Source organism: Octopus bimaculoides, chromosome 7, assembly GCF_046866305.1.
Source record: "Octopus bimaculoides isolate indiv1 chromosome 7, ASM4686630v1, whole genome shotgun sequence".
Lineage (NCBI taxonomy): Eukaryota > Metazoa > Mollusca > Cephalopoda > Octopoda > Octopodidae > Octopus > Octopus bimaculoides.
Window position 1 is genome coordinate 59380502 of NC_142934.1, and position 12305 is coordinate 59392806.

Genomic DNA, 12305 nt, shown 5'->3' on the forward strand with positions numbered 1-12305 from the left:
TTCCAAGACTTCGGAACTGATGGACAGGATGTTGGAATTAGTCTCCCCTCCCTGGTGAGTCACCTTCCTTTTTGTTTAAGGAAATATTCCTCCGCAAGCTGCCACCCCAGGTCCAGGGCCTCATAAGTTAGGCCGAAATAAAGGGTCCGCGGCAATTAGCAAAGGCAGCTGACAAACATTTTTTATCCAGTGGTGTCATGGTCAACGCCATAAGGTCGGCCCCGAGAGAAGGTAGGGTTAAACATGATGACCTGTGCTTCTACTACGCAAGGTTCGGGGAAAAGGCGACAAAGTGCAAACAACCATGTAGCTTCGGAACCTCTTCACCAGTGACCCGGGGAAATTCCAGGGCCGGCCACCACTGAACGCCCTGGTGGCCGGCAGACATGACCAAATGCTCCTCTATGTCCGCGATCGCAGGTCCGGACGCAGGTTCCTAATCGACACAGAAGCAGAAGTCAGCGTGATCCCGGCGTCGGCAAGGGACCTCCGTCACGGAAAACAGAGCCAACCTTTAACAGCTACCAATGGGTCCACAATCGAGGCATATGGTCGTCGCACCCTTTCTCTCAACATCGGCTCACAAAAATACACATGGGTGTTCACCATCGCCGATATCCATCAGCCCATAATCGGTGCAGACCTTCTTCGAGCACACTTGCTACTGGTTGATTTGCGGGGAAGACGACTCCTTGACAACAACCCATACGCTTCCGTGTCTCTTGCAACATCTACACATGCCGCCCCCCGCATAGCAGCCAACTCGCGGACCAAGAACAAATTCTCGGATCTTCTTGTAAGTCGCCCCAATCTCACCACTCCGACATTCTCCAAACCTACAGCCCACCACGAGGTGACACACCACCGGCCCCCCAGTGCACAGCCGCGCACGTCGTATATCATCAGGCAAACTTTCGATCGCAAAGGTCGAGTTCTATATATATATATATATATATATATATATATATATATATATATATATAGAGAGAGAGAGAGAGAGAGAGAGAGAGAGAGAGAGAGAGAGAGAGAGAGTACATATGCTCTCGTAAAATCACCCTTCAACAGACTAATTAAGAAATAGTTGTTTGTGTGGATGCAGAGATATTTCAATTATAGAGAGTATTATATTGCCATCGCCCAGTTTCCTTGTCTTATATAAGCCATTAAAAAACCACTGTTTACATTGGAAAGCAGCCTTCGCACAAATAAATTCTGCCTAAAGAGAAAAAAACATTTTCTTTTTTATTTTATTGATCAGTTATATTACTAATCGCCTATCGTTTATAGATGTCCATGCGCACACACACACAACAAGCACACTTGATGCATGTGCATGTATATATATATATATATAATTGAGTGAAGGCGCATGGCTCAGTGGTTACAGCGTCGAGCTTACGATCGTGAGGTTGTGAGTTCGATTCCCGGACTGGGCTGCGTGTTGCGTTCTTGAGCATGACACTTTATTTCACGTTGCTCCAGTTCACTCAGGTATAGAAATGAGTTGCGACATCACTGGTGCCAAGCTGTATCGGCCTTTGCCTTTCCCTTGGATAACATCAGTGGTGTGGACAGGGGAGGCTGGTATGCATGGGCGACTGCTGGCCTTCCATAAACAACCTTGCCCAGACTTGTGCAATCTCATGGTCATTCATGACCGAAGGAGATCTCCTCCATAAAATTTAATTAGAGGATATGTTAACCTCGTAAAGGGATGGTTACATTCAAGGAAATACTGGTTCAATACCTAAATTTATTGGGGAATGAAATGCCCTTAAAACAATCTACTATAATAATACTTTTGTGTTTTTCTCCGTCACAACATATGAATGAGAATGGAAGGGCTGAATGTGTGGGGGGTATGTGTGGGGGGTATGTGTGTGGGGGTATGTGTGTGGGGGTATGTGTGTGGGGTGTATATATGTGTGTGTGTGTGTACGCGCGCGTGTATGTGTGTGCAATGGAAGTGTTATGGTGAACATTCAACGCTGAAAAGAAAAATCAAACAGCGTTTCAACTGTGTGAGTATGTGTGTACATATATGTTCATGTACAAGAGAAGTCTGTGAATGTTTGTGTGTTTGAACCAGTGTCCGTTCAGTGACAAACGATGATCGATGTTACATAACAAGAGACAACTACTAGATAACATTGACAGATGTATTAATTTGATTTGCCATCCATATTTCTATATGGACGGCACAGTGTCAGCTGGTGGGTATATATTAAGTATATAGTTTATATCCAGTTAAATGATGAAAAGAAAAAGGAGAGTAAGATGTTAATAGTTATTTATTATTAACTAATTGGTCATTTTTACTTCTTACAGCCGTTTCAATTAATACTCAATAATTTAATTATGATTAATACTCAATAATCTAATTACAAATTTGTAATTAAATTATTGAGTATTAATTGAAACGGCTGTAAGAGGTAAAGATGACCAATTTGTTACTAATAAATAATTAACTACCTACTCTCCATTTTCTTTTCTTCATTTAACTGTGTATATATATATATATATATATATATATATATATATATATATATATACATATATATATATATGTGCGTGCGTGAGTCGTCTAAGAGACCATAAGTCAGGGAAAAGATGCACTCGTATATCTGTCAGTAGGTTGGTATATTATCCGAATTTCATACTATTAATTATCCATCACGGCTGCTCTTACCAATCGGTTTCGTGTAAAGAATACAATGGAGTGTTATGTAACATTCCAATTATATAACTCTACGCTCATCAGAGATAGCTGATATGGAAGCGACTGCTCTCTATTGCCGGAGGTGGATTAGCACAACCGGTTAGTGGCTGCTGTGAAAAAAGTGTTGAAACGAAAAAGGGTCCAAGGGATTGAGTTAGGAGTTATGTCCCTTGGTTGGGTATGCTGTGAAGCTGGCAAGAGTTATCTTGAAGTAATGAAAATGTGTATTATTAATGTGGTATCCCTTCGGGGATGGGGTGTGTGGTATGTGTAGTGGTGTCAGATGTATAATTTTCTCGTGGGTGTAGGTACATATAGCTGTATTCGTTGGTCTGTTCTCTTTCTGTAAAGGATAAAGTGGGGGGTATATATATTAGCATGCGGTGTGTAATGTGTGGGGGGGTCTGTGTATATGTGGGGGTATAATTTACGTGAGGGGTATGTGTTGGGGTAGTGGGGATAGTTATTTGCAGGGTGTCCTCTTTATAGGGGTGTACGTGTGTGTACATGGGTGCACTGGTGTGTACCTTGGTCAAACTCTTTTGCTGAGCTCAAGGGCATTGGTGGAAGGTCGAGGCAGGGGTCCTGTGGTTGCAGTCTTGGTGGGGCGCGTAGGTACGATAGAATGCGGGCAAGGATTAAACACCTTACTCTTGCTATTCAAGTAAACATCCGAGTGTTGGGTACCTTTTGAAATCGCTCTCTTCTCAGTCAGGCAAAATCTGCACTTCCTGCTGCCATTGAAGTACGGCTTGCATCTTTCTAGGGTCTTCCATTTTATGCTGTACTCTGTGGCGCTTTCTTTCAAAGCCCAGGCATGCTTGGCTAGGGTTGGGGTGTTACGTCTCTCTGGGATGTTGAATGAGAACTTGTGGTTATTAAAGCGGGATTTTGAAGGGGGTTTTCCGTTGCCCCACTTACTTCTGCAGCTCGGTTTTCTATTGGGTCCTGTTGCTGTTACTTCTGCCTGGTAAACAACTGTTTCCGTATTGCAGTGGCCACTTAGTGGACAAGTTGTGTTACCCCTGCATGAGCATCCTGCCTCAGTCTCGGGTCTGGGCCTACCTCATGAAACCGATTGCTAAGACCAGCCGTGATGAATACTTAATATTATAAAATTCGGATAGAGAGACAGACAGACAGACCCAAGAGAGAAAGAGGGAGATACGGACAGACAAATATATAAATATAGATGTGTGTGAGTGTAGTATGTTGAAATATTGGAATGTTCCACCACTATTCTTTATAAAAAGGTGCGGTACTTTCTGACTCTGGTGTGGTTTTGGTATGACCTTCTGGAAAATTTGTGTATTCGAAGGCTGAAGTCATTGTACTATCCCACTCCACCTGTAGTATAGCACTATAAACCTTAGCAAGGCATAGTGACTCTACTAATTATACCTGAGGTACAGAGTCAAACACCACCTAACAGTCTAACCATACAATCAGCAGGTTTCGGCGGTTAGGGTAAGAGTTTTGCTTACTGAAGGACAGCTTTACAGAGGAATTGATCAGTACAGCCCCAGACTATTAGTCACCACATTGTGCGTCGCTTAGTAATCCTCGAGTATTTAACTCGTGTATGATTTACACATCATATTCAAGCACGCTATGGGTCCATAGTTTCTGGCCACAAACATCTCCTCGTTTTTAGTTAGTAGTGTTATACGTGCGACTACCAACTAGTTTGGCACATCAGTTCTATTGAATAGGTTAATGAGGGTTGGCCCGTAGAATTTGAGTTTTATTTATACCAATAACCGACTATTAGCTCTTACGTACCTGATTTCTTCTTTGGTAGTTTTGCAGCAACAGTCAGGAGTTTCACTGTGGTTTTGATATGGTTTTGAGAGAGATGTTTACAAAGTACTCATTTCGTAGATCATCTAACAACTTTGTATCAGAATTGTACAGTTCGTTTACATTCCAGATCTCTCCCCAGAATGACTCTAGTTCATTCAAGGAAGGGTGAGAAAGAGAAAGTGAAGAAGAGAGACTAAACTGAGGAAGAAAGAAAATCAGACAATGCAATAAACTGACAACCTTTTTGTAGCTTCCAATTTTTTTTTCTAATTTTGGCACAATGCCAGCAATTTTAGGAGCAGGAGAATTAATCGGTTACATCGGTTTCAGTTTTCAAATCGTACTTATTTCATCGACGCCGATGAACTCATAACATAAAGCGCCAGAAGAAATGCTGCCGAGCATTTTGTACGATGCACTAACGACTCTGCCAGCTTGAAGCCTTTATTTAAAATGCTTCTTTATTAATACGAATACGACTCCCAAAATCTCTTTTCCTAAATCATCACTTTCTAGCCCCAAAGGACCTCGAACCCACATTAATTTGTTCGTGCACTGTTCTAGGCTGTGTCGGTATCTCCCTGCGAAATTTGGTCATGACTTACTGAGAAATGGCCACGTCGTTTCAAGAGAAGCAAACATCTACGTTAAGAGTTGTAGACTAACAGGAGTAGCCAGCATTGTCTGGTTGCTGAATATGCTGAGTGTGCAGGATTTTTCTTTTTTCTTCAACGTAAAAGATTTATCTTAAAGTTGATGTTCTTTTTTTTTTTTTTTGTCATTATATTCACATATATTTTGTTAATGCAGGTGTGTAAATTTCCCGAATTTCTATGATTTGTAAATCTTTTGTGACTATGTTAACAGATAATTTTGTGACTCAAGAAAATAGTAGATTCGAGTCCCACGCGTACAGAAAACTCACTTTTTCCATCAAGGGCTTATATGCCCCTATATTAGACTATTTTCTTTAGTCAATATATGGTGATTGCTTAAAAGCTTTAAGTTTATAAAACATTATCATTATTATTTATAGAATTGTAAAATTGGCACCGCTTATCAAATCATCACAGAAAACGCACATGCTGTATTTTGTTTTACTTTGTATATTTTCTTGTAATACTAAATACATATGCAACACATTAAACAGAAGTTGTAATAAAAATGCATTTTATTTATCATGAGCCCTGGGGTAGGCAATATTCCCTAGTCTCTAGTTCGGCACTCTGATGAGAAATCAGTTAATCCATCATATGAATATGTTATATACAGTTAATGATGAAAGAAACATGGATGGACTTGTCAGTTCTTGTTGGTGGTCACAGAAAAAAACTGTCACTGAAAAACAAGGCACTTGAACTGAAATGGCATATCTGATGGGATAAGAGGATGTATGGACTGAAAACATCTCCCAGTTGTGAGGGTGGCTAGGATTAATTAGAGTATAAAACATTTAATGAGTTATACACATTTATAGGATTTTGGAGCATTCAAATTTCAAAAAGACATAATAGGTGCTCTTATTTTCAGTTGCAGATTCTGGGAAGAGGCAGCTGTGGGGCTGAAGAGAACTGAAAACAGCTCTGTTAGATAGTTGGTAGCATTGTTAACATCAACTGCAGTGTCTATTGACTTTTGCCAACTGAATTGGACAGGTATCTGTTGAACAATGGCATCATTAATAACACTGTAACAAAATTTTTATTTCATTTTTTTTTTTTTTTTGTCTTTGGTCAGTGTTACTTCCTATTTTCTTCTATCTAGAAATCAAAAGAAATGACTACTATCCCCTTCAAACTTTGCCTTTGTGACCTAGACCTCAATATTTTGAAACTGATATATTTTCCATTACATTTCAGATTCAGCACTGAGTTGCTGAAGCAGAAATGTTATAGTAATTATTCTGCTCAATACCACAAATTTGCTTGACCTTAAACACTTGAGCAGGTTTCTTAGTGGTTGACAATATGTGCATCTCAGATCATGAGCAGGAGTAATGAGGGAGCATTATAGCCATGTGTTGAGAAGGACTCTTTGGGGTTTGAATAAATGTAACAAAAGCAAAGTCTGAAGGAAATATTGGCCATTTTTCATACTTTCTAAGGGTAAGCAAACAGGAAATAGTAGTTGCTCCCCAAGAACAAGAGTAATGTTACAGTGGTACTGGTATGTTATTTTGGGAAGCCAGAATAGCAGCTTTACATAGACACTTTTTTCTGAAGCAAAAGGGATAGCTTTGATTAGAAATGTTCACAACTCTTCAATCTATTATTAGAATCTAAAGTGAATTAATTCTACCTGGGAACTGAAATGAGGTTGCCTTGCAGGTTTAATTTGTCTTGTTACTGTAGTAGTAACAAGAATTTTGTTTGACTAAGCACAAAGGCAATTTACATTTGATAGATGTATTTCATAAATTCAACAAGAGAAGTAAAAGACCAAGTCAAGAGAGATGGGCTTTGGTACTGGAGTGATATAAAATACTAAAAAGGCATGTAGTACAGTGTTCTGCTGTTTTTAACAATGATAATAATAATTCTTTCTACTATAGGCACAAGGCCTGAAATTTTTTGGGAGGTAACTAGTTGATAACATCAGCTCCAATGTTTCACTGGTACTTAATTTATCAACCATGAAAGGATGAAAGGCAAAGTTGACAAAATGCTGCTAAGCATTTTGCCCGATTTTGCAAATGGTTCTCTCAGCTCGCTGTCTTAATGATAATGATAATCCTTTTTACTATAGGCACAAGGCCTGAAATTTTAGAGGAGGGGATTAGTTGATTACATCAACCCCAGTGTTTCACTGGTACTTAATTCATCAACCACAAAGGCATGAAAGACAAAATCAACCTCAGCAGAATTTGAACCCAGAACATGAAGATGGACAAAATACTAAGCATTTTGCCTGGCATGCTAACAATTCTCCCAGCTTGCCGCCTTAACAATGATAATAATAATGGTTTCAAAATCTGCCACCAGGGCAGCAATTTGGGAAGAGGGCATGAGCTGATTACATCAACCCCAGTACTCAACTGGTACTTAATTTAATGACCCCGAAAGGATGAAAGGTAAAGCCAACCTTGCCAGAATTTAAACTCAGAATGTAGCAACGGGTGAAATACTGCTAAGCATTTTGCCCAGCATGCTGATGATTCTGTCAGCTTGCCGCCTTAGACAATGATAATAATAATGGTTTCAAATTCTACAACAAGGGCAGCAATTTTGGGGGAGGGGATGAGTCGATTACATTGACTCCAATGTTCAACTGGTACTTAATTTGACAGGCGAAATACCACTATGTATATTTCGTTCAGTGTACTAACAATTCTGCCAGCTTTCGACCTTGTAGAATGATAATAATAATATTAATAAAAACAATTCAAATAGAAATATAGAAAAAATTTAATTTCATCTTTTAGAAATAAAATAATGGATCAATATTCTCTTCTGAAATTGACAAGCAGTTCTGCAGGATGAATTTATAGTGTTAATAATTACAAGATGATATATTTGGTAGACAGGAGGAGTACTAAACCAATCTCAACTGCTATCTATTGTGAGAAGCAGAGATTTCAGCTAAACCCTCTTCAATTAGACATAGATCCGAAGAATCTTCTTTCATTAGTTGTATAATATGCTGTATTCCGGTTTGTTGCTGTTTCAAAAGCTGCAGAGGAAAACAAAATTAGTATTAGAATTTGTATGCTTAATTATATATAAACAGACATACCCCAACTTACATTGTTTCAAATTATGTCCTTTTTGATATGTTGTTTTTTGTAGGGAAATTAGTAGTAAAACTAAGCCCCAACTTCAGTAAATTTATTTGAGACTGGTATCAGTCTCAATGAGCACATTTAAAAAACTAAAGAAAAAAACAATATTGAAGTGGAAAAAAGTGAAATAAAATACAGGTGAAAATATGTATAGACCATCTATTAAAATACATAAGACGTGGTTGTGTGGTAAGGAGCTTGTTCCCAACCACATGGTCCCAGGTTCAGTCCCACTACGTGGTATCTTGGGCAAGTGTCTTCTACAAGAGACTGAGACTGACAAAACCTTGTGAGTGAATTTAATAGATGGAAACTGTATGTGTGTGTATGTATATATATATATATACAGACACGCACGCACAAAAAATGGACACACACATACAGACACACATAAACACACACGCGCGCCCGTACCTAACACTCACAACCCCACACACACACGCACATCCACACACATACACACACACACACACACACCCACATACACACGCACACACACTTCTCACCAACACAACACACTCACACAGACACGCATACAATCACACACACATGGGCATAAACAACACACGCACATACAATAGCAAACGCACGCACACACACGTACACAGCAACGCACATATACACAACATACACATACACACACGCACGCACAAAAACATACACATACGCGCACGTACAAAATACACACACACGCACACGTACCCAACACCTACAACCCCACACAAACACACACATACTCAAAAACTGCCTGCTGACCCTCCACTCACCATTGTCCATAAGCACCCACTAACTATTCCTGCTACTAATTCCTTCTACTACGTCACACACACACACAAACACACATACACACTAACAGATAAACCACCAAACCATGCACACACACACACACACGTTCTGTTATCACACACACACACACACACACTCGCAGACTCTCGCGCACGCACAGATATTCACCTCCGTTTTTCACTCTCCTGTCTTAGAAAGAACTTTTCCCCCACCACCTCCTCTTCCGGTCCTTTCACAATGTAACCTCGTGGGCATTGGTGCCATTTTCCTCTTCCTCCGTTTTTCCATTCTCTGAACTTTCTGTCTTTCCGACGAAGGGCTCCGCCCGAAACGTCATACTCTCTCTCCTTCCTTTCCCGAGCGTCCAATAACACTATCCGTATCACGTCCTCACTTTGTTGTTTTTTTGTTATTGGTTTTTGTGTTTTTTTTAACTATATATATATATATATATATATATATATATATATACACACACATGCATACACACACACACATATATATTTGAATATATATACGCACACACATATATATACACACACACACACACACATATATATATATACACACACATATGTATGTATATGTCTCTGTGAGTTCCTTTATGTCTGTGTTTGTCCCCCTCATCATCACTTCACAACTGGCGTTGGTGTGTTTACATCCCCACAACCTAACGGTTCAGCAAAGAGACCAATAGAATAAGTATTAGGACTTTAAAAAAACGTCCTAGGGTCAAAATGATGTGACAAAAACACTTCAAGGCGGTGCTCCAGCATGGCCACAGTCAAATGACTGAAACAAATAAAAGAATAGAAGAATAAGCTAATACATTTTTAAAAATGATTTTTCCTGTTGTCACATGTCTTGGAACCAATTACCAACGTATGTTGAGGTATGCCAGTATTTATAATTTTTTAATGAAAAATTAACGCAACAGCTTGATGTTTGCCAATAATTAACTTCATCTTTCTCATCTCTATTTTCTACACAACATTTCAGTTAGTACATGTAGATGCTTGACATCATTAACAGGGCAGTGGGTGCTCAACAGAAACTTTGCATTTCATAGAATATGTTGAAGTAAGACAAAAGTCATTCCACTCCAAAGAAACTGTTAGAAAAAATGTAATCGTTTTGCAGGTCTGGCTTAGCACAGTGAACTCCCATCTCCCATATCATAGGGGATAAGTGCAACAAAACTCAAAACGATTTAAAGTCCTGAGATCAGAGTTGGTCTAAATTACATTGCTGCCTTGTTAAGAGCAGGCACAGGCATGGTTGTGTGGTTAAGAAACTTGCTTTGCAATCATGTAGTTTCAGGTTCAGTCCCACCGCATAGCACCTGCAGGAAGTCTCTTCTACCAATCATTGCCTTATGGGTGAATTTGATAGGCAGAAACTGAATGGAAGCCTACCATTTATATCAAAGGAAACACAAACGCTTTTACACACACACACACACACACATATATATATACACACACACACACACATGATGGAACTTCCATTGACCGAATTCACTCATAAGGCTTTAGTTGGCTTGAGGCTTTAGAAGACACTTAATCAAATGCACTGTAGTGGGATTGAACCATGTGGTTAAGAAGGGGATGTGTGTGTGTGTACTGTCACCACTTGACTAACAGTGTTGGTTTGTTTATGTCACCATAACTTACTAGTTTAGCAAAGAATACATAGCAAACTTTAAAAAATATTTTATAGGATTGATTTTTTTTTTTTTTCACCTAAGCCCTTCAAGGTGCTGCCTTAGCATGGCCACAGTCAATGACTAAAGCAAGTAAAAGATAAAAGATATATCTCACTCAGAGATTTAATATAGCTTATTTCTACATAAAAGATAAAACTAATTTAGCAAACTTAATTAGTTCTGTGAGACAAACAAATTAGTGCAACTTGAAGTACTTCCTTGATTTTTATTTTCGCATGACATGTTTTAACCTAATTAGATCTAGAAATTAGATGTGAAGCAAGGAGAAGAGTGACAATGATGATGATCACCACAACACTATTATTATTACTGCTGTTGTTATAAGCATGATGGAATGGCAGAATTGTCAGACCGCCAGAGAAAATGTCTTGTGCTATTTGTTTCAGCTATTTATGATTAGAGTTTGCATCCCATCACGTTCACTTTTCTCATTTATCCCTCTGAGGTTGATTACAATAATGCACTATAAAAGGTTACAGAAGTATAGTAGATATATTCTAAGATAAAAATTTTGCAACAAGTGCAGGTGTGGCTGCGTGGTAACAAGCATCTTCCTAACTACATAATCCTGGGTTCGGTCCCACTGCATGGCAACTTGGGCAAGTGTCTTCTACTCAGGCCAACTAAAGCATTGTAAGCGGATTTGGTAGACGTACGTATGTATGTATGCATGCATGTACATATGCGTATATATATATATATATATATATATATATATATATTTATTCTGTCTTGCAAGTACTTAGTGACCCTGTCAGTGCAGGTGCCACTTAAAAGCACCCAGTTCACAGTGTAAAGTGTTTGGTGTTTGGAAGGGAATCCAGCAGTAAAAAACCTTGCCAAAACTGACCTCATCTGTGCTTGTGCCACGAAAAAAGCACTAAGTCCACTCTGCTGAGTGGTTGGTGTTAGGAAGGGCATCCAGCTGTAAAAATCCTGCCAAAACAGTCACAAGAGTCTGGTGCATGCTTCTGCCTGGCTGGCTCTTGTGAAACCATCCCACCCATGCTAGCATGGAAGGCATATGTCAAGCAACGATGATGATGATGAGATAGATAGATAGATAGATAGATGGATAGATAGATAGATACACACACACACACACACACACAAGTGCGCATGTGTGTGTGTGTGCACCTACTACTGACAGACAACCAGTGTTGGTGTGTTTACACCCCTAAAACTTAGTAGTCTTGCAAAAGAGACTAACAGGATGAGTACCAAGCTTAAAACAAAAAGTATTAGAGTCAATTCATTTAACTAAAAATTCTTCAAGGCATTGCCCCAGCATGGTCACAGTCCAAATGACTGAATCAAGTACAAGGTGATAAGTAAAATAAAAACTGAAAAATGTGAAGGAACAGTGTTATCATTATCATTTTAACATCCACTTTTTGTGTTGCATGGGTTGGATGGATTTCAATGAGACAGATGTTCTATGGCCAGACACCCTTCCTGGCACCAAGCCTCATCTGTTTCCAAGTAAGGTAATA

At 39.2% G+C, this 12305-nt stretch overlaps 1 protein-coding gene across 1 annotated transcript in view; it reads right to left on the bottom strand.

The window, feature by feature from the left end:
• Positions 1–7908: 7908 nt before the first annotated feature.
• LOC106875908 (nucleoporin p54) overlaps positions 7909–12305 on the bottom strand; it is a 34884-nt gene continuing 30487 nt past the window's right edge. Inside the window, exon 11 of the mRNA XM_089355374.1 lies at positions 7909–8191. Coding sequence (XP_089211500.1) covers positions 8072–8191 — 120 coding nt within the window. The 3' untranslated portion in view covers positions 7909–8071. The remainder of the gene's footprint in view (positions 8192–12305) is intronic.